The sequence below is a fragment of the Nelumbo lutea genome, chromosome 3 (assembly GCF_056320005.1).
Source record: "Nelumbo lutea isolate HS-2025 chromosome 3, American lotus-T2T, whole genome shotgun sequence".
Lineage (NCBI taxonomy): Eukaryota > Viridiplantae > Streptophyta > Magnoliopsida > Proteales > Nelumbonaceae > Nelumbo > Nelumbo lutea.
In genome coordinates, this window is record NC_142686.1 from 9,981,234 (window position 1) to 10,005,000 (window position 23,767).

Consider the following 23,767-nt stretch of genomic DNA (forward strand, 5'->3'; position numbering starts at 1 on the left):
GAATATTTTGCATCTTAGATTTTCACAGGAAGTATCGACGGTTTGTAACTAAAAATATAAGAATACTATCGGTAGGATAACCATACCTTATCATCAGCTGCTCCATGATAACGACAGTATTTGAGTTGTTTTGAGGTTTGACATGAGCAAAGTCTTCAACTGATCATCTCCTAACCAAGCAATCTCGGATTCATGGGTCACGACTGTCTGGAGGCTGGAGCCGTTTCGCGCGCGTAGAAGACCGAATAAAGGGGAAAAACAAAAGAAATCAGATAAAGAAAAGAAGAAAAAAGAAAAGAGATTTAAATTATGAAAAGAAAATAAAGAAGCAGAGAAGGAACCCCCCAGAAATTTGCCAATCGGACATCACAAAGAAAGTTCTCGCGGAGGAACACTAATACTACTCAAAACCCGCTGTTCACGTTTCCACATTTACTTGTTCCAGAGGGTTTGAATCATCTAAGTTCATATCGATCTGCAAGTTCCATGAACCTCGTGCTTAACATCTACCTCGGTTTCAATCGTTTTTATCTCATATTACTGGACTTGGTAGAGCTGCCTTAATGAAGCCGAATCCCTTCGTTTTCTAGTAATGGCAGATTACAGAGGAAGCACTAAGGGCCAATTAGTTTACACTCAAGAGACTCGATCCCAGTGGAACCCTGCGATGGAGAACGGAATCGGAGGCTTAGTTAACAGGTTTTCGAGATTGGGTATCGACGATTCTTCGATGGAACACTTAGTACAGATCATGAAGGCAGTTCAAGCCGCTGAGGACACCATCAAGCAACAGGTTAACTTGTCGATTCTTCGACGATTTCTATTAGCTCGTCGCCATTTTCTTTTTAAATTTCCCCATTTTTAATGTCCATTTCTACATGAGGGTTGTGATGCTTTCCCACCCCCCAAATGAAGGTTGACTTTAAAGCGTTATTGAAAACTGAGCTCTATTTATAAGGCTTGCTCTGTCTTATTTTGTACATATTTGGTTTGCTTAACGTTCAAGACTATATCCTGAATTATCTGCAGTTGGGTGTAATTCTTGCTTTTGCAGTTCAATAATAGCCCGTGCAATTTAGTATACTTGTTATGGTAGGTTAAGCAAGCAAATGTTCTTAATTGTACAGTGAACCCTGCATGCAATCGTCAGTTTTGGATAGATATTTGAAAGATAATAATTTTTTTTTTTTTTTTCATTTAGGATGTGTTTGATTCGAAAGAAAAAATGGGAAATGAAGGGGAGGGTTTATATAAATTTCCTTACCTTTTTCTTTTTTAATACCATTACTGTGTTTTATACCAAACACAAGGCAAATAGGATTGCAATGGAATTGGATTTCGATCGGATTACTGAAAACTTGCATCCAGATCTGATTGGGTTTGAAAGCTTCAGATTTGAATTCTAATTCTAATGGACTCGGATCAAATTCAGATTTAATCTGGCTCTGCTTTATTTTTTTTTAAATACAAAAAAAAAATTGTAACTAAAAATTCACAGTGAAAGCACAGTTGCTCTTACTTTGTGTTAATGTACAAGAAGAAGTGATTGGTCCCTTTGTTAGCTAACTCATTGGTTGACTCCCTTGCCCGTGAAGGCATAGATTGATAGATAGACAGGAATTAAGGTGGGGTCAATACTCGTTGGGATAAAACTGATAATGTTATGGGTTGGGGCTCTTGATGGAGCTGGATCAAAATTTTCTGCTTTGTTTTATTTCCTCTACTTATAAATTTTACAATGTTTGCATCCATGGTGTAGACATTGTACGTGTCTTTAATATCAATAAAATTTCATCTCTTACTGATAAAAAAGAATCTTGGCACCCATCCAAATGTTTTTTTTTTTTAATTTTTAAATTTCTTTCCTTCGCACATATTTTCTGTTTGAATCTGCTTATATTGAAGATAGATGGATATTAAAAAATGGAGTTAAAGGGCACAACACGTAAATTAAATGATGAGGCAAGTTTGGTCATTGAGTCAAAATGACAATGGTAGTTAATTGGTTCTACTGTTGCTTCAGTAGTCCGAACCAGTAAGGAGAAGAAGAAAGAGAAGGAGAAGAAGAATAAGAGGAGAAGAAGAAGAAGATGAAAGAATTGTCGAACCTGATAGCTAAACCCTATCAGTCGACCTCTTAATAGTGATTAGACTCTAATTAAATGTACAAGGACTAAACTGCCCCTACTTAAGTATGGGACAAAGAACCTCTAATAAGATTGCCACATAAGCTCATAACTTAACCAAGGTGAATTGACTAATCTACCCTTATTTGGCTAACTCTAACACTCCCCCTCAAGCTGGAGAATATATGTCATATAATCCCAGCTTGTTAAATATATAGTTCACTCTCCCTGAGCTTAAGGCTTTTGTAAATAAATCTGCCCACTGATCACCTGAGCCTACATGTTCTGTGCTTATCTCTCCAGTAAGAACCTTCTCCCTCACAAAGTGGCAGTCAATCTCTATGTGCTTTGTTCTCTCATGAAAAAAAGGGTTGGATGAGATATGGAGCGCAGCTTGATTGTCACAGTACAACTTCATAGGTTTATCCATGTGGAACCCGATTTCTTGTAGGAGATTCCTCAACCACACTAATTCACATGTAGTGTGTGCCATGGCTCTGTACTCGGCTTCAGCACTGCTTCTAGCCATAACCGTCTGCTTTTTACTCTTCCACGTCACAAGATTTCCTCCGAGAAATGTGCAGTAACCTGTAGTAGATCTTCTATCAGACACAGAGCCCGCCTGATCTGCATCCGTGTACCCAACTACTTCAAGTTTTCCTCCTGGTTTATACAATAGCCCACGGCCTGGAGTTCCCTTCATATATCTTACAATTCTAAGAACTGCATCCCAGTGAGATATACGAGGGTTCTGCATAAATTGGCTCACCACACCGACTGCAAAGGAGATGTCTGGTCTCGTGATAGTCAAATAGTTCAGCTTCCCCACTAGTCATCTATACCTTCTAGGATCATCAAATATTTCCCCTGTATCACTGCTCAACTTAACATTTGGTTCCATAGGAGTCTCAGTCGGTTTTGCACCTAACAGTCCTGTTTCGTCCAATAGATCGAGAACATATTTTCTTTGGCACAGGTTTACACCTTGTCTTGATCTAGCAACTTCTATACCCAAAAAATACTTCAATGTCCCAAGGTCTTTTGTTTGAAAATGATTTTGCAGAAAGACCTTTAGTTTGTCGATCCCCAATTTGTCACTGCCAGTTATGACAATATCATCCACATAGACCACTAATAAAATCTTTCCAGCTTCTGAGTCATAGCTGAACACTGAGTGATCAACCTAGCATTGTTTCATTCCAAAATTCTTCACCACTTCACTAAACTTCCCGAACCAAGCACGAGGCGATCGTTTCAACCCATAAATTGTCTTTTTCAGTCTGCACACCTTACCAGCCTCCCCCTGAGCAACAAACCCAGGTGGTTGCTCCATATATACCTCCTCTATAAGGTCACCGTGAAGGAAGGCATTTTTTATGTCAAGTTGAAATAGGGGCCAATCATACATAACTGCTAGGGAAATTAACACACGGACAGAGCTAATCTTAGCCACTGGAGAGAAGGTCTCCATATAGTCCACTCCATACAACTGTGAATAACCTTTAGCAACAAGTCTGGCTTTCAGACGCTCTACACTACCATCTAGCAAGTATTTAACAGTGTACACCCATTTACAACCCACAACATGCTTACCAGGAGGAAGAGTAGTGAGCTCCCACGTGTGAGTATGCTGAAAAGTAGAGAGTTCCTCCTCCATTGCCTGCCTCCACCCAGGTGAACTAAGAGCCTCTTGGACATTGTTAGGTATGGAAATAGATGACAATAGTGAAACAAATTGGTGATGTGAGGCGGAAAGGCGAGATACTGAAACAAAATTGGAAATGGGATGGAGAGTAGAACTACATTTACCTTTCCGTAAGGCAATGGGTAGATCAAGTCCTGAGGGTTCAGCAACAGGAGCAACGACAGGATCCGCGGACAAGGTAGAAGCTGGAGGAGGGGCTGGTGTCGTTCGACGTGTATACACTTGCCGAGTTGGTGGTCGTTCAATAGGGATCTGCACTGAATGAGGTGACGAGTCAACTCTAATAGGAACACCCGGAACGGGATCACTGACTGGAAAAGGAAGAGGAAGTAAAGGTGGAGACTAAGATGCTTCAGTTCCTGAGAAGAAGGGAACAGACTCAAAAAAGGTGACATCAGGACAGACATAGCACTTCCGAGTAATGGGATTGTAACACTTGTACCATTTTTGAGTCCGAGAGTAGCCAAGAAAGACACACTTAATGGAGCGTGCATCCAACTTGTCTATTCTAGGACTCGGTGTGAACGAAGCACACACAACCAAAGATACGAGGTGTTAATGGAAAGGGAGACAAGGTGGGGAACAAGATAGAGAAGGGAGACTGACCATGAAGAATAAAGGAGGGCATCCGATTAATGAGGAAACACGCAGTAAGTACAGCATCACTCCAAAACCGTTTAGGAACACTCATATGATGAAGAATAGATTGAGCCGTTTCAAGGAGATGACGGTTCTTCCGTTCAGCCATCCCATTTTGTTGAGGAGTGGATGCATGTGAAGTTTGATAAATGATGCCATGCTGTTCTAAATACTGTTGAAAGGAAGTAAGAAAATATTCACGACCATTATCTTAACGAAGAACTTTGATTGGAACACCAAATTGTGTACGTATTTCAGCATGGAATTTTTGAAAAATGGAAAATAATTCACTCATTTTTTTCATTAAATAATTCCATGTCATTCTTGAACAATCATCAATAAAAGTGACAAAATACTTGTAACCATTATAAGACTCTATTTTGGTTGGGCCCCAAACATCTGAATGAACCAAAGCAAAATGACTCAACATACGACTTTCAACTCTAGGACTGAAGGAAACACGACGATGTTTCCCAAACTGACACGACTCACACTGTAACACTGACAAATGACTCAAAGACGGAACTAGTATCTTGAGTGCCTTGAGAGAAGGATGTCCCAGTCGACAATGCCACTGTAGAGGAGTGAGTGAAGTCTAAAGTGCAACTGACGATCCACCACCGTCAATGTAATACAATCCACCACCTTCATGCCCCCCACCAATCTTCTTCCCCGTCCTGAGATCCTGAAAAACACAAGAGGAAGGGAAAAAAGTGACAGAACAATTAAGAGTCTTGGTTAATTTACTAACAGACATAAGATTGAATGGAAACTTAGGGACATATAGAACAGATGATAAAGAAAGAGAAGCCATGTCAACATTGCCAACGCCACAGATGGGAGAGGAGGAACCATTGGCAAGGGTAACAGTTTGAGATGTGGAAGTTTTAGAGAGAGAAGAGAACACACCTGGAGTCCCGGTCATGTGATCAGAGGCTCCAGAGTCAATAATCCAAGGAGAGGTTTTAGATGATAGGCAAGCTATACCTGAGTGGCCAAGAGTAGCAGTAGTGTGCTGTGAAGCGGACTGAAGGAACCACTCATACTCATCACGCGGTACACACCATCTCCCTTCTGGAAACAAATGTAGATGTGGAAGGAGTTAGGTTTGCCTGTTGATTATCACTAACATCAACCCCACCAGCAACAACATGATTGGCCCATTTAGAGGGAGGGCGGCCATGGAGATCATAACAGAAATTTACCAAATGTCCTTCCCTGCCATAGTGGGTACACTTCCTTGTAGAGCTGCCTTTTTCTTTGCCACGGCCTCCTCTGAGTCACCACCACCACCACGACCTCCTCGGGAGGCATGTCCTCCCCCTTTCGTACCACATCCACCTCCTCTGGCTGTCACAAAAGCTGATCTATCAGACTGTGTGGGATTCTCTATCTGTCCCAAAGAAATCTTGCGAAGCTGAGCAAACACTTCCTCAAGTGTAGGAAGGGTAGAGCCCCCCAATATTTGGGCCCTAACTGGTTCATACTCTGATTTCAACCGCACTAAGAACGTTGTGACATCTAGTTGTTGCAGACCAAAGTACTCAATGATAGACATTGAGTTCATTTCTGAGGTTCTTCATACTGGCATAGTACTCTTCTAGGGTTTTATTTCCTTGTTGCTGACCAAAGTACTTCTGATAGAGCTGATATACCCTTGTAGTATTATCTTGCCCAGAATACAGCTTCTTGGCATGTTCCCATATGTCCTTAGTTGTATCTAAGAACATGAAGTTGGCACTTATTTTGGGTTCCACACTGTTCCATAGCCATGTCATGATTTGAGCATCCTCCTGTTCCCAATCATCAAACCCTGGAGAGTCAGCCGGTGGTTTATCTTCTTTCACATGCTTCACTTTTCTCTTTGCCTTGAGAAAAACTTCCACCGACTTGGCCCATGGAACATAGTTCTCACCATTCAGTTTAATTGAGATCATCTGTACACCTATATAGTCAGAGGAAACCACCACACTAGGTTTTTGATCACTACAGCCTTCTCCCATTGCTGCCATGATACTCTTTCAATGCTGCCTCTAATCTGACTTTTCCAATCACCAAGTGCTGTTGTCAAGAGTTTGATATTCCAGAACCTACAGCAGTCTCTAAACACAATGATAGATACACACGCCTTTGTTCTTATCCACACCACTACTGATTTCACAAAAAAACACAGACTACACCGACATTAATTCAGCACTTACTAATCACATGCAAGCTCTCTTACAACTACTCAACAGAGTTTGTGCATCACAAGTACCACCACACAGCCATAGATGTCACACACAATACAGACCTGCTTAAACGCTTTTAAGAGGGCACCACAAGACCAACAAGAACTCAACTAGTACCATTGCATTACACCTTGCACCATTCGGCCACCTACAGTAGCCCCTATACTATTCGGCCACCAGCAGCAGCCCTTACACCATTTGGTCACTGTAAACACAGCCTGTTCTTGGAATTTTTCCAAGAACCAGGGCAACAACCAACCTAGTTCTCTAGGTTCTGATCAGTCCTCTCAAGTTCTTGAAGATTTTCAACCCAGAAATACCAACAGCACAAAGAGAAGAGATAACCAACCTTCGTTTGAGAGCTTCAGCCAACCATTCACTGCTGAAGTTGTTTTCTTAGGAAAGGAGGTTCTGCACACCAGAAAAAAAAAAGAAGAGCTGAGATGTTTCAAGCCTGGGACGAACCACTTTTCTCCATTGACAGCCCAGAGAAGAAAAGGAGAGAACTGAAGCACGAACTGAAGTTGTCACGAACCTTGCTCTGATACCATGTTTCTACTGTTGCTACAGTAGTCCGAACCAGTAAGGAGAAGAAGAAAGAGAAGGAGAAGAAGAAGAAGATGAAAGAACTGTCGAACCTGATAGCTAAACCCTATCAGTCGACCTCTTAATAGTGATTAGGCTCTAATTAAATGTACAAGGACTAAACTGCCCCTACTTAAGTATGGGACAGAGAACCTCTAATAAGACTGCCACATAAGTTCATAACTTAACCAAGGTGAGTTGACTAATCTACCCTTATTCGGCTAACTCTAACATTAATAAATAAGCCACCATCACGATCATGAGTGAAACCTAGCATCACTAGGAGATGCACTTCCTAGGTTTTCTTGGAGTGACATTGAAGATAAATAGTAAGCAAGTACGTGAAATCAATTGCCTTTTCATTGCCCAAACTAATCAGCTAAGTTGATCTCTAGTTGCCCGATAGAGTCCATGACATTGATAAATTGCTGATAGTCATTGGGGGGGGGGGTCTTGTGATGAGTGAGCTGGTTTAGGGTTCTCAGTTGGTGGAACAGATGTATCGTTTGGTAATATCAACAGTGATTCCATCTTCATGGGCCTTGTCTGCCTTCTACTTATTTCTCTAGGAAATTCTATCTAATAAACTCCTTGTTTTTCTTTCTTTTCTCTTGTTGGTAACATTTTACTTTATTACTGGGGAAAATAAGTGCATTTGCAAAGGAGAAGAAGCCTTGTCACATATACCTAGACACTTCACCATACATGAATAAAGAATTCAGAAATAAGTACAAAAGTTATTGCATCATGGAAGGTCCCTGAAAAAGCTTCAGTTTCCAAACTCCTTCACTTGCTAAGAAGTCAAGGGTTGACTGATCTAAGGACACAGTTGAAAAAAATTTCATTTTGGCTGCTAAATATCTAGCCTACTTGATACAATAAATACCAAGCCACTCAGAACACATTTTCATTTTTTTAATTGGAAACGGTAACTTCATTAAATGACTTCAAAAATAACTTTCCAGATTTAAGTACAGCTGTCAACCCCTAAGTAGGTATTGAGCCCCCAGTAATCTTTCTTACAAAACTGCCCAGAACATACTCTCCCTCATAGTCCCTTGTTTAGCCAACGTGTCAGCTAAACCATTAGCTGATCTCCTTGTCCATTTGAAGCATGCACCGATCTCCCTTGTTATATTGTGGATTTCCCTTATGGGTTGTCTATAAATCCAGGCTCCCAACTTACCAGATTGCAGCCACTCAATCAACAATTTGGAGTCTCCTTCAATCTCAATTTGGTGTAACCCCAACACATTTTCATTCATCATATGCCAACTTGAGAATTATCCTTTCACCTTCTGTTTTTACTAACATAACTTCATTCTTTTTATGGATCCCCCAAGAGAGAAATTTCTGCCTTTTTTTTTATTTGAAGAAGAAAGAAAAATTACTTTTTTGTTTTTGTTTCACGATCTCATCATATTCTCAATTTGGTGTAACCCCAACACATTTTCATTCATCATATGCCAACTTGAGAATTATCCTTTCACCTTCTGTTTTTACTAACATAACTTCATTCTTTTTATGGATCCCCCAAGAGAGAAAGGTTCTGCCTTTTTTTTTTTATTTGAAGAAGAAAGAAAAAATACTTTTTTGTTTTTGTTTCACGATCTCATCATATTCTCTTGCTCCCTCCCAAAAAATAAAAAAGACATTTTTTGTTTATTTTTTAACTAGTAAAACTTTTTATAGATGAAAAATATTTCATGTCTGCATTACCAGATTATATACGTTTGCAACTAAATAATATTGTATACCTGTATCTGAATTTTATTTTAAAACTATCTTCATTGTAGAAACACCATTTTAAAACTATCTTCATTGTGTAAGTGATTGATTTGTAGCTAATTTGTTGGTCAAGTGGTTGGATATAGTTTCTCTGTTTGCCAAATAACCTCACCAATCTTTTTATATTGATAATCATTGTTCTGTAGTTTGAATTTGTGAACTATTGCATTACTTGTATAAACCATTCTAAGTTTAATCATGTATTCATGCTGTAGCTTTTATATATGTTTGTGTTGCTTGTGGTGACTATCATCAGTTATATTGCATCACCTTTTTTGTAGGTGGAAGAGAATAACCGCTTGAGGAATGAACTTCAAAAGAGGGACCAAGAACTAGAAAAATATGTAAGTGCAATTGTTATTTTCTGATTGCTATAGAGGAATTAATATTTGACTGCAATTTAACCTTACAGTTTAGAATATATGCAAGTTCCTTTCCAATAGTAAAAAATTGAACCTACACTAATGAAAGGAAGATAATTACAAGCATCAATATTGAGAGAGCACTTGCACAAACAAAAAGTCTCTTTAGAAGCATACTTTGTTTTGGATGGAGCAAGAACATACTTAATGTAAAACTAGTAAATTAATGAGAACATTTCATTGTGTGACCAACTTTTTCTTTCCCTGAAGTTATATTTTAATAAATCCTAGTTGTGTCATTTTATCAGAAACCAGATGATTCAACAGTTATTGGACCTCATTCAGAGAGAGGCAAGCATATCTATGGACCTTATAGAGCACGTCAATCATTTACTTCTGAAATGAGCCAAGAAGGTATGAGTAGACGGATAGATAATTTACCTCATTTTATTCACAGGGCACTCTAGCTCTCCATCAAAATTTAATGGCAAAAACTGAGGATCATGCCTCACAAAATCATGCAGAAAGTCAACATTACTCTGAGGGCAGCAAGGTAAATGGAAATTTGAAGGCACTTCCTAGGGGGCAGGCAGCTGTAGATAATGCTGGCTTCTCTCAATTTTCCCAATTAGATTCAAGATCCTTTTCTCCAAGCAGGTATCTTCACATCAGATATGTAAAATGCATCACTGAGTATTCCCTATTGCTCACATTATATTGGAAAACTAGCTAATATGACCACATACAACTTTGTTTATTAGATTTTCTTGTTTAATGCATATGATAGGTACCAAAGAGAAGGTGAATTTGACACTGAATATGGCTCAGCTGGACGAGGGCTAATGTCAAATAACTCAAACAGTGTCTGGAAGCAGGTTTTATTTATTAGTTGTTTGTATGAAATAAACAACAGAAATTTCATGTAGTGATGCTTGATAGACCGAGGTCTACATTTGCCACAGGACCTCATTCTTAAGGTTCGGGAGCATGAAGAAGAGATCTTGCAGCTGAGGAAACATCTTTCTGAATATTCTATCAAGGTGAGAAGACATACTTGATTTTTTACTATTGCCTAGGTTGGTGTATCTTTCATATTGCTTGGTTCCATGTTAACTTGGCCAAGGTACATTTCACTGACAGGAAGCAGAAATTCACAAAGAGAAGAATCTACTGGAAAAGCACATTGCTTATATGCGTTTGGTAGGTGAAATTGCTTTAGCTTGCTTAGTTTCTGGTTAATTTATTGGCAATTTCTTAAACTGAATGCTTTCAACCAGGCATTTGATCAACAACAGCAGGACCTTGTTGATGCTGCATCAAAAGCTATCTCTTATAGGCAAGATATGATTGAGGAGAACATACGTCTTACATATGCATTGCAGGTATTATTTTTTGTGTTACTCTTATATTTTTACTTTAGTTTTATTATTGTTTTGGTGTTATCAGCATAATGTTTTCTCTCTTTGTATTCCAGTTAAATAAATGAAGCTACATTTTTTTGAAAGAATTAGTATCCAGAGAACTTTGTAACAAATAGGTGCTTACAAGGGGGAACAATACGTTCACCTTCAGTTGGAAGGCATCCTAGAGCAATAGGTTCACCTCCTTGTTGTGAATTTAAGATTCCTTCTCTCCAGCCAAATTTGTGCTGGTCTAATGTTATCTTGATACCTGTATAACGATTTCCTATTGTGTTAGATACAATTCCTAGTGTAAATTTCATATCTAATACTGTATCCATACGTGCCTTTACCACTTAAAATTCAAGCCTTTTGGAGGGGGCTGAGTGAGCTCATTATGGTATTAGCAGAGACAACCAACAGTGTCACGACGGTGACGACTGGTGGAAAATGATCAATGAGAGGTTCGGTTGACATAAACCCCATTTGGGGGAGATGAGACGCCGTGGAAATTACCCTAGGAAGGCATATTACCAGAAGTGAAAACCCTTTGGCAGCAATGGGGGAAGAAGATACAGGGAAGGGGAAAATCAAATAGTGGAATCCTTTGCAGAGAAAGCAAAGCTCTGGAATGGACGAAAGAGGGAGAAGCCACAGTAAAAGTTGGAAGGAAAAACTTTTTTGTGGAAGTAAACAGGGAGGGAGAAGAAAAGAGGAAGAAGTTCCTGAAAGCATGCCTGGTAGGCTCGGTGGAGACATCTTACTCGGTTCCAAAACTACAACAGTGGATGGAGAGAAAATGGAGCATAGCTTTTGGGGAAAGAGTAAGGAGATTATACGGGAAAAACTTCCTATTTATCTTCCCCTCTGAGGCAGGCACTCAGGGTATGGAAAACAGGGGCGAAAAATGGTGAAGGTTCTGTGATGCTTAGTTCCATGGGAGGTGTACTCTGAGGGGCAAGGAAAACCACTCAATGACGGTGATGAATATCGGGTGAAAATATTTGGCCTTCCCTTACAGTTTTGGAGTGAAGCAGTGGTTAGGTAAATAGGAGAGTTATGTGGAAGGTATGTAGAAATGGACAACTCACAGGAGGCAAAAGAAACGACAGAATGAGTGAGGTTTAAAGCAAAGTGGAAGGGCTACCCACCGGTGACAACAAACATCTTAGAAGAAAGCGAGATGGTGGTGGTAACCCTGTGACCGGAGATACCTCCAAAATGCTGCAGAAAGACGGAGGATGCAAGGCAAGCGGTATTAGTAGAGAAACGTCTGATCCACTTGGCCCTGGCAGGTTCAGACATCGATTTGGAAGTAAGCCAAAAAATGAAGGGGAAAGTGGTGACTAGAGAGGAAGGAAAAAGCTTAACCGGTGCCGGAGAAGAGGGTGAGCTCAGGGAGACGGAGAGGGCAGTTGCGGGTGAGGTACAGGGGCACACGATGATAGCTGAAATCACTGACGTCAAAAAGGAAAGAGTGAGCAAAAAGAAAAGTCAGATAGAAAATCTGATCTGTAGAATGTTAGAGGGCAGGTAGACTAAAATTAATATACCCATTCAAAATTTGAATTTTGAAGAGTTGGGTGAGAAGTTAGTGGGGTGTTGTTGTGAAAAGATGGAGCGATCTGGACCGTAGAAGAGGGGGGAGTAGGTCAAGGCGGTGTAGGAGAAGACATGATAGATCACTAATGTCACCACCAGAGTCCCTGGACACTAGTATTTTAAACCTAGAGGGTTTAGAGGAGGCCCAACACGTGGCTTCAAACATGGAGGAAACAAGGGCTACTCCAGCGCCGAATACAAATTGTGGGAAAACCAACCAACGGACTGGCTCGGTTGAACTGGTTTCAATCTGTTAGTGTCGACAGTACAGGGGTCTTTTGGTCTTTTGGTTTATCTAGTTGAAAGTGAAAGGTCTTCTTTGTTCAAGTTTAAGTTATGTGTCCCATCACTTATAAGGGACAATACTGTCTTTTTGTAACTTAACCTATTCACTATAAATACAAAGTGGGTTGACTAGAGTAACTTTTCCACAATAGCCGAACCCTTCTTCCCTTTCTCTTCTTCTTCTTCTTCTTCTTCTTCTTCTTCTTCTTCTTCTTCTTCTTCTTCTCTTCATACTTCAGGTCTGAACTGAATAAGATTGATTTACATGGTATCAGAGCGAACGTAACAAGTTCAGATCTTCTCGTTTTTTTTTTCTGGTTTACCCAGTTTTTTTTATCGCCCTCTTTTCTAGGGTTTCACAGATTTCTCAAGAATCACTGGGAGATTAGGGGAAAGGCTGCAAAGGAGTGATTGTTTTTCTCTGTAGGAGGCCTTCATGTCTCCAGTGTGTGGTGCAGTGGTTGTTTGTGGTGATTGGTAGGAAGCTCTCTATTCGATGGTACAAAGAGAGCAGGTTCCGGTGGAAGAGTGTTCAATTGAGTACAGGTTGGTTCTGCAGTGTGTAGTGCAGGTGTTTGATTTAATGGTTGAGTGATTACAGCTCTTGTATTAGGTGTGTGATTGGTTCTGTAGTGTGCAGTGTAGGTGTTTGATTTAATGGCTGAGTGATTACAACTCTTGTATTAGGTGTGTGATGTGTATTTGGAGAAGTCGGTGGTGCTGAAAGTGAGTGGGGTAGATGTGTGATGTGTATTTTGAGAAGTTGGTGGTGCTGAAAGTGAGTTAGGGTTTTGTGGTGGTGCATGAAGTTGTGCTGAATATTCGAAGGTGAATAATTTGTTTATAACAGTAATTTCTTTGTGAAGTAAGGTGAATTAGTTAAGATGGCATCAACTGGAGATGGGAATGACAATAAAACAGGTGTTATGATTTCTCCAGATTACCTAAATGTTCAAATGACATCTATTAAGTTGAATGGTAAGAACTGTGCCGTGGACAAAATCTGTGGAGGTATTTTTAAAAGTCAAGAAAAAGGTAAAACATGCAAGAGAGGAGAAGCCCTCCTCTGATTCTCTAGGGTTCAGTGATTGGGAACAGGAGGATGCACAAATCATGACCTGGTTGTGGAATAGCATGGAACCTAAAATCAGTGAATTTTATGTTCCTAGATACAACTAAAGAAATCTGGGACCATGCTAATAAACTTTACTCCAGCCAAGATAATACTACTAGGGTATATTAGCTGTACCAAGAGTACTTTAATCTAAAGCAAAGTAACCAAGGCTTGGAGGAATACTATGCAAGCATGAGGAATATCAGAAATGAGCTTAATGTATATCATCCTCTGACTCTGGATGTTCAGGTTCAACAACAACAACGAGAGCAACTTGATGTGACAAGGTTCCTAGTGGGTCTGAAGGCTGAATATGAACCTGTTTGGGCACAAATATTGGGGGGTTCAGCTCTTCCCTCCCTTGAAGAAGTGTTTGCCCATCTTTGGAGGATATTTGTTGAGTCTACAGAGTCTTCTTCTTTCTTGGACAGATCTGGTTTTGTGGTGACTAGAGGGGGAAGTCGTGGAAATAGAGGTGGAGGTGGTGGTCGTGGGTTTCCAAGAAACCGAGGTGGTTCTATGTTTTAATCGGTCTGGTGGCTGCAGTGGTGGCTGAGAGCTAGGGGGAGGTCGTGGTAGAGGAAGGAGTAATGCAACTAGAAAATGCACATACTGTGGATTAGAGGGCATGCTATTAATTTCTACTATGATTTACATGGTCCACCCAACACTTGGGCTAACCATGCTGTGACTGGTGGCAGTGGTACAATTTGTGAAAATCAACAAATTGATCAGACTCCCTCCACATCTACTGGTGCTTTTGGGAAGGAGATGGTGAGTGTACCACGTGAGGCATATGAGAAGTTCCTTCAGACATCATCTCAGTAGAACCCAACTACTCTTGCCCAATCAGGCATGGCTTGCTTGGCTTCCAAACCTTCACACTGGATCATTGACTCTGGAGCCTCGGATCATATGTCTGGGACTCCAAATGTATTTTCTTCTCTTTCTCAGTCTTCCACATCCCAAACAGTTACCCTTGCTAATGGGTCTCCATCTCCCATTTGTGGTGTTGGTGATGTTAATCTTACCTCCTTATCTTTATCATTTGTTTTATATGTTCCCAAGTTCCCGTTTAACCTTACGTCTGTTAGTAGATTAACCAAGTCACTTAACTATTCTATAACCTTTTATCCCTCTTCTTGTGTGTTTTAGGATCTCAAGACGGCGATGAAGATTGGTGGAGGGCATGGGGCAGGTGAACTGTATTACCTTGATGGTGGTGGCCCGCCAATAGCATTTCAGTCATCTCTTACTCCTCTTCAGTGCACTGTAGACTTGGTCATCCATCTCTCAAGGCTTTAACGTTGCTGGTTCCATCCTTAAGTCATCTTTCCTCATTGGATTGTGAGTTGTTTGGGAAACACCATAGTCTCTTTTAGTCCAAGAGTTGATAGTCGTGTCTTGAGTCCTTTTTCCTTAGTTCATTCTGATGTTTGGGGTCCAAATAGAGTAATGTCCTACAATGGTTATAAGCATTTTGTAATTTTTGTTGATGACTTTTCAAGGATGACATGGTTCTATCTTGTGAAAGATCGCAGTGAATTGTTCTCCATTTTTCAAAAATTTTATGCTGAAATTCATAATGTTTAGACCTTGATCTATGGTTGTACCTCCTTTAGACCTTGATCTTCCTATTGCTTTGCAGAAAGGTAAACATAGTTGTACATCTCATCCTATCTCTCACTATGTTTCAGTTGCTCACCTTTCTACTTCCCATTGCCATTTTATCTCCTTGCTATCCTCTGTTTCCACTGCCAAGACTGTCCAGGAAGCCCTTACCTCTCCAGGGTGGTGACAAGCTATGGAAGAGGGATTGTCTGCTTTATAGCACAATAACACGTGGGAACTTACTATTCTCCCTCCTGGTAAGCATGTTGTTGGATGTAAGTGGGCCTACACAGTGAAGTACTTTCTTGATGGCAGTGTGGAATGATTGAAGGCCAGGTTAGTGGCGAAGGGCTATTCTCAGTTGTATGGTGGGGACTATATGGAGACATTTTCTCCTTTGGCTAAAATTAGCTCAGTATGGGTATTGATTTCATTAGCAACAATGTATGAATGGCCTTTCTTGCAACTTGACATCAAGAATGCCTTCCTGCATGGTGATTTAGTTGAGGAAGTCTATATGGAACAACCACCAGGGTTTGTTGCTCAGGGGAAGGATGGCAAGGTTTGTCGACTTAAAAAGGCAATTTATGGGTTGAAACAATCTCCACGTGCATGGTTTGGTAGATTCAGTGAAGTTGTGAAGAAATTTGGGATGAAACTGTGTCAGGTAGATCATTCCGTGTTCAGCCATGACTCAAAAGATGGGAAAATCTTGATAGTGGTGTATGTGGATGATATTGTCATAATTGGGAGTGACAGTAATGGGATTGACAGGTTGAAGAACTTCCTTCATGATCAATTCAATTCAAAAGATCTGGGTAAGCTGAAGTACTTCATGGGAATAGAAGTTGCAAGGTCAAGGCATGGAATCAACCTATGTCAAAGGAAATATGTCATTGACCTACTTGAAGAAACAGGGCTGTTAGGTGCTAAACCAGCTGAGGCACCTATGGAACCAAATGCTAAGTTGAGTGTGGATGTAGGTGAGGAATTTGATGACCTTAGAAAGTATAGGAGATTAGTGGGAAAACTGAACTATTTGACTATCACACGGCCAGATATATCATTTGTTGTAAGTATGGTGATGCAGGTGAGAAATTTGATGACCTTAGAAGGTACAGGAGATTGGTGGGAAAACTGAACTATTTGACTATCACACGGCCAGATATGTCATTTGCTGTAAGTATGGTGAATCAGTTTATGCAACATCCTCGGATTCCTCATTGGGAAGCAGTTTTAAGAATTGTTAGGTATCTGAAGGGTGCTCCAGGTCATGGTCTACTATACAAGAGTGGAGGAACTCTTGAGGTAGAAGGATATACAGATGCTGATTGGGCTGGTTCTGTATTAGGCAAGAGATCAATTACATGATACTGTACTTTCCTTGGTGGCAATCTAGTACCTTGGAAAAACAAGAAACAAACAGTGGTGGCAAGGAGCAGTGCTGAAGTTGAGTACAAGGCTATGGCTCATACTACATGTGAACTAGTATGGTTGAATAATTTGCTACAAGAGATGGGATTCTCAGTTGACAAACCCATGAGACTATGTCGTGATAACCAAGTTGCTATACACATCTCTTCTAATCCAGTCTTCCATGAGAGGACAAAGCATATTGAAGTTGATTGTCATTTTGTAAGAGAAAAAATGATTAGTGGAGTGATAACTACATCTCATGTAAGCTCAGGAAACCAGTGGGCAGATCTCTTTACAAAGGGACTGTCTCGGGGCAGAGTAGGTTACATATGTGACAAGTTGTATACTCTCCAGCTTGAGGGGAAGTGTTAGTGTTGACAATACAGGGGTATTTTGGTCCTTTTGGTTTATCTAGTTGAAAGTGAAAGGTCTTCTTTGTTCAAGTTTAAGTTATGTGTCCCATCACTTATAAGGGACAATACTGTCTTTTTGTAACTTTACCTATTCACTATAAATACAAAGTGGGTCAGCTAGAGTGAGTAACTTTTCCATAATAGCCGAACCCTTCTTCTTCTTCTTCTTCTTCTTCTTCTTCTTCTCTTCCTTCTCATACTTCAGGTCTGAACTGAATAAGATTGATTCACACAATCCAAGCTGGAACTTGAGAAAAGATAACCGGTGAATGGTCGCATTTCAGGAGGGAGATAACTTTGGACAACAGTGCGGAGAGTAGTAGCAGTAAAGGAAATATAGGGGAGGTCCAGGGGGAGAAAGGGGAAGGTGAGAAAAGGAAAGCATGAGCTCAGGAGGAACCAGGGTATCGCCAAAGGATGGAGTCATCCAAAGGTGGAGCCCTAATTACCGTGAGCAAGAGAAAGGGAAGAAGGGTTCGACTATTGTGGAAAAGTTACTCACTTTAGCCGGCCCACTTTGTATTTATAGTGAATGGGTTAAGTTACAAAAAGAAATTATTATCCCTCATAAGTGATGGGACACATAACTTAAACTTGAACAAAGAATACCTTTCACTTTCAACTAGATAAACCAAAAGACCAAAATACCCCTGTATTGTCAAAACTAACAGATTCCTAGAAGGACTAAGAAATTTTTGAAATTTCGCCCAGCCATCAAGCATGGTTCGAACATCCATATGATGGATCCTAACCCTTCCAACAGCTACCCCAATTGATACGAGTCACAAGATTTCTACTTCTAATGGAGAACTGTTGAAGGATAGGTGAGTGTTTTAGAGGTTGCTAGAGAAACTACTATATCTAGTATGACTCGCCCTGACATTGCATATGCTGTTAGTAGCATTAGTCAGTTCGTGCATGCCCCTAGACATATACATATGGCAGCAACAGAGAGGATTTTATGTCACTTGAAGAGTACTCCAAGGAAATGTATTCTTTTTACCAAGCATGGCCACATGAAACTGGAAGCATATAAAGATGTTGATTGGCAGGTAACATTGATGATAGGAGGTCAACTTTGGGGTACTGTAGTATGGTTGTAGGTAATATTGTTTCTTGGAGAGCAAGAAACAATCACTAGCTGCTAGATCTTTAGCTGAGCTAGAATACAGAGCTATGGCTCATGGAGTTTCTAAGTTGCTTTGGCTTCGGTCCCTGATGGAGGAATTGGGTGTTGAGTATGACATGCCACTGATGCTATATTGTGATAATCAGGCTACCATTAACATTGCCCACAACCCTGTACAACATGATAGAACGGAGTATATTGAGGTTGATAGGCATTTCATCAGAGAAGGAGTGGCTTTTGGAGAAGTTTGTTTACCTTTCATTGCATCTGAAGAACAGTTAGCTGATATTCTTACCATAGGAGTCTCCAAGGTGAAGCTACAACATGATACAAGCAAGTTGGGCATGATTGACATCTATGCTTAGCTTGAGGGGGAGTGTAGAGAAGATGGGTCGAATGTCCCATAACCCACAGTTGTGCTTTATATTTTTTATGTTCTGTTATGTTAATGGGCCTTTTCTTATGGGCCTGTTAGCATTAGTTTTCTCTTGTTTTAATTAGCTAGCCGCCCCACTAAGGGCTTACTTGTAATTTTCTGATAATTAGTGATTAATCATTTTAATTAAAAGGATCAGGGAAGGGAGAGAGTGTACGATCAATTCATCTCTTTCATCCTTTCTCTTCCATCGTTCTCTTCCTCTTCTTCTCCTCTTTGCTGTCTTTATGCTTCTTCCTCCCTTTTTAATCAGATATCATTTTCTTTATTTGGGACTGTTTTTCTTCTCTAACTAAAGAGAACCTGGTTAATAGAGGCATAGAAGTGGCAGATTTGGCTTGCCCCTTATGCAATGCCATTATGGAGTCGTCCAGACATCTGCTGATCCATTGTGAGTTTCCTCACTGGATTTGGTTAAAAATGTTGGGTTTATTTGGGGTACAACATGTCTACCAGAGGATGTGAGGGGATTAATAGAGGCGTGGTATCTTGGAGGCTTAAGCAGGGCTGGAAAGGTCGCTTGGAGTATCATCCCTGCAGCAGTATTCTGGGCTGTATGGAATGAGAGGAATAGCAGAATGTTTGAAGGAAATCAGCACTCAAAGGAAGAAATTCTGAGCAAAATATTGGGAATGGTTCATTCTTGGCTGGCTGTCCATCCTCTATTTAGATCCAGACATGTTAACTCTTTTTTTGAGTTTGATCTTCCTTTTGTAAGGAATGGATAAGTCTTTTTGGAGCTTTGTTTGGGTGTTATGTGCAAATCTGTACATCCTCTGTTCAGTTTTTCATTGTACAGGGGTTTCTTTGTATAAGCTTTTTGAGTAATGAAATACTTTACCTTACAGTTTCAAAAAAAGTTTTACTATGGCGATACAACACATTGATGCAAGTTCAACCTACAGATATAATTTAAGATTCTCCCTTTTAACCAAAGCCTTGATTTTGTAATAGCATCCAACTTAGATGTTTGATGATGTTGAAAAATCTACCTGGACCTGTTGTTCATTCTTCAAGTCCTGGAAATTATATTGATTACAAAAAGCATCCTGGAAAGAGAGTGTAGACCTGGATTTTCAATGGTACATCAAACAATATGACATGAAATAAAGTTTTGGAGTAGGCAATATTTATGAATGGGAGCTATCAGGAAAAAAAATGGAAAGAACAACATACTTATGATCGGGATATGAGGATAGAGCTGACAGATGATCTTCAGGCTTCAACCTGGAAGCCAATCCAAGTTCCTTCTTGAAGTTTTTTGAGACAGGCAAAATGGATGACCCTTCTCTTGATCTTTTGGATTCTTTTTAAGTGCCAAGTAAGAATCAATATGAAGCATAACTGTATTGATTTTGCTAATACCAAACATTTTCTAATGTGACATATAAAGAACCCTCATTTAGAGCTTGTCCTAGGGATCAGGGAGATTGTTACTTAAATAAGGAGTTTCTGGGGTCTGATTTATCTTGGATGGGAACTTGGAGGTTGTATTGAGCTTTTCTGTATGGTGTTGCCATGCCACGAGTAGCTGTAAGATCCTTTACAGTTCCTTTTTGTTCCATTTCTTTACTCCCCTCTGCTCTTTTTTCCCTTCTTTTTGTGTTGTTTATTTTCTCAGTGCGTAATTTAATTTTCACCCTGATTACATTTTTGTTATCAACAAAAAGAAATGGATAACAAATATGGGCATATACAATTGACTAGTTGAGGAGAATGATCCAGTGGTTTCTTGCAAGGCATATCAAATCAAAGAGGGGTAGTAATGTGGGTGTGGAATAAGAAAAAGAAGAAAGGGAGTGGGGGAATGATCTATGATCTAAGTAATTCCCTGGAGAAATCAGAGAATTTTGGTATGGTGCCTAAACTGAGGTCTGAAAATTGATTTCTTCCCAAAACTTGGTTTCATAGAGGTAGTTTCATGAATTTGGTAAATTTCAGATTTGAGTTGATTTTTGAATTTTGATGTTATTACTAGGTGTTGATCTATAAAGAGGCAAAACCATTTAGCGTTTTTACCCAATAGACCACCTTAATTGAAATGATATCCATGATAACTTCCTCGGTTCTTGTCTTCTCACTGGGGACCTTTCGATTTTTCCCTTCCCAAAGTTTTTCAGAAGACTACTGCCCTTGTCCATCTCTATAGAATTTCCCCTCTCCTTTTTGTTGGAGATCTTTCCCTTGTAAAAGACTTCCCACTTCAGTTGGGGGAGCTCACCTGCAATCAAAAAGAGAAAAGAACCAGTCCCAAATGCTAGATGCAAACAGGCAGGTGGTTCATAGATGGTAAGCAAAAGCTTTTTTGTATTGAGTCCTTGGTGCCATCTCATCACCAGTGACCAGTTTGTATGCTATGCTGTTTTATTTTAATAAAATTTTTCTGTTATTATAAAAAAAAAAGATGGTAAGCAAATTTTCTGCTTGCATTACAAAGGTCTGGGAACAAACATCAATTCATCATTTTTTTTGTAGGATTTTGTTAGTGTTAATCTTGAAATGTATTACCAAAATGTATTGCCTCCCAGCGTAAATCTTTTTTTTTTTAGGTGGCACAATTATGTATGACTCATAGGGGGTCCTACAAATTTCACTTTGGATCTGGTGGTGGGTACAATGATGTGGCGAAGAAGGGGTTTTGGGTGATCGAGGATGAAGAATAGGTATGGAGAATCAAGTAGATAGCTTGCTTTCCACCGGAGAATGAGCAAGAAAATGAAATGGAGAAGAATTTCAGTTCAAAAAAAGGAGAAGAATTTCAGTTGTAGTAAACAGCAGAGAGATAGACCCACTAAACCAGAATTTTGTGGGGGAGAAGGAAATTTTTTTTTGAAGAACAAAAAAAATATTAAAACAAAAAGAGAAACAACAGGGAGGTGATAAGATATTACCGAGAGAAGACAAGCAAGTCTCAAAGACCCATTTAGACCCCAAATACACAGCTAAGGCAACCCAAAAATCCCCAAACCAAATCCTACTTGAGAAACATAGAAAACCCCAAATCCACGTTGAATCAGGGTCTCCACCAATTCAACGTTTGAGAATTTACTCCACTCTTCCCTGACTTCAAGGATGACTTCTCGCTCTTCAAATGGAAAAACAGAAATCGAACACTTGAGCACAAGTTTTTCCATTATGCTCTCCAGTATCCTCCCCCCACTCTATTACCTCTGTAGCTGCAGAAAGAACCAGCCTCTGTCTCCATTCTTCTTTTTCCTTGTTTAAAAACAATTTTTGTCCGCCATTTGAACTAGCTAAAGTCAGTTCCGAGCATTTACTCACCGAATTTTCTCCCTTTGAAAACTTTCTAGAAAGGTGCGATTCATGTGTATCTTTCCTTACATCACAATAAAACTTTTTTTGTCTTCTGTAACCTTTCCTCTTGTCTTGTCAGCGTCTCCTGTAAGCTATCAGCAAAAACCTTCCAACCTCTTCTCTCCCTGCCCTCCGGAATGCAAATCAAAAATTTTTTATAATCCCCAATGACCTCTGTAATGGAAACAAACCATCCTTTCACGTTTCTTCTCATCTCCACTTCATATGTCCTCCCCTGTATATCGAAAGAACTTTTCCAACCTGTAGGTAACCCATAGAAACGACAAGAATTTATTAAACCAACCTTATTTCTTCAAATCAACTTTTTTAAATTTCAATTGCAATGACTGTATTTGTAGACTGAACATACGAACTCAGATGTTGCTTCATGGGGTCCAATTTGGATAAGGAAACTGACCAAAATCAATTTCTAGTTGCTTTGAAACTAAGACAAATCTGTAGGTAATCCATAGGGACACTCAATGAGGACTCTTAACTCCTAAAGAACCCCAGTAATACCTTCTAATCCTACTAAAAATAAATTAATGTAAAGACGCCAGAATAGTGATTTTATAGTAATCCTACTAAAACTAATATTTTATAGTAATAACATGAATTATTATAACAGGAAGTCCAAAAGTTACCATAAATAGTAATTTCAATATATCAATAACATTATGGAAAACTTAAACCCATATTTATAAGATGTCTACAACTAGAAAATAAAATTTAAAAACTCAAAAATGCCAACATCCTTATCACTCAAAAATTCTGAAATTGGAGTAGGAATTGGAAAATTAATTTGTTTTTCCATATATTCTTTCCTTTCTTCCATATCTACATTAGACAGGCCCACTCAAATTTCTTTTCTCTTCTTATAGGGATTTATTCTCTAAGGATTTATTTGTTGATTATGTAATAAATTGGATTGTGATATTTTCCCTGGTGAGGTTATCACTATATTGGATTTTGAGGTAAGAGGGTGTTCTTTTCATTGTTCTGATATAGCTTAGGTGCCATAGTAGTTCTACTGATGGTAAATTTACTTGTAAGTCAGTGAAGCTTGACTGAATGCATGGGCTTGGAGTTAAGTTCATTTTGTAATGCATTGGGTTATGTTATCAAGCTAAATCAAAATTCGAGGTTCACCATCTGGTTTTCTCAGGCTGCACAGCAAGAAAAATCAACATTCGTATCATCTTTATTGCCTCTTCTGGCAGAGTATTCTCTACAGCCATCAGTGCCTGATGCCCAAGCCATTGTTAGTAATCTTAAGGTTCGTAACTTCGTTTATATTGCCTTTCAAATATAATGAATAGATACCTCTTAACACCTTTCTTGTTTTATTTTATATTGGTTTGGTTTGAATGCCTTTAAATGCTAGTTTTATCATTGATTTCTCCCTTCTTTAAATTCATAAATATTTTAGATTGATTATTGTCCTAATCTTTTAATACTTCTGGGGTAGATGTACAATAGTTATTTGGAAGATGCTTCTGATAATTTTTGCAAATGCCTTTGATCATTGCATGCTTTACCTTTCTATCTGTATTTTTCTTGGCTAGTTCTCTTCTTTGTACAAGTGGCTTACAAGTTTTTTTCATTCTCCT

The 23,767-nt window shown here is 39.4% G+C and overlaps 1 protein-coding gene across 1 annotated transcript in view; it reads left to right on the plus strand.

Moving 5' to 3' along the window:
• The first annotated feature begins 84 nt into the window (after positions 1–84).
• LOC148862845 (uncharacterized) overlaps positions 85–23,767 on the plus strand; it is a 72,683-nt gene continuing 49,000 nt past the window's right edge. The window contains exons 1-9 of the mRNA XM_088978674.1: positions 85–793; positions 9,356–9,418; positions 9,745–9,850; positions 9,961–10,093; positions 10,224–10,311; positions 10,399–10,476; positions 10,577–10,636; positions 10,714–10,818; positions 23,323–23,433. Coding sequence (XP_088834800.1) covers positions 593–793; positions 9,356–9,418; positions 9,745–9,850; positions 9,961–10,093; positions 10,224–10,311; positions 10,399–10,476; positions 10,577–10,636; positions 10,714–10,818; positions 23,323–23,433 — 945 coding nt within the window. The 5' untranslated portion in view covers positions 85–592. The remainder of the gene's footprint in view (positions 794–9,355; positions 9,419–9,744; positions 9,851–9,960; positions 10,094–10,223; positions 10,312–10,398; positions 10,477–10,576; positions 10,637–10,713; positions 10,819–23,322; positions 23,434–23,767) is intronic.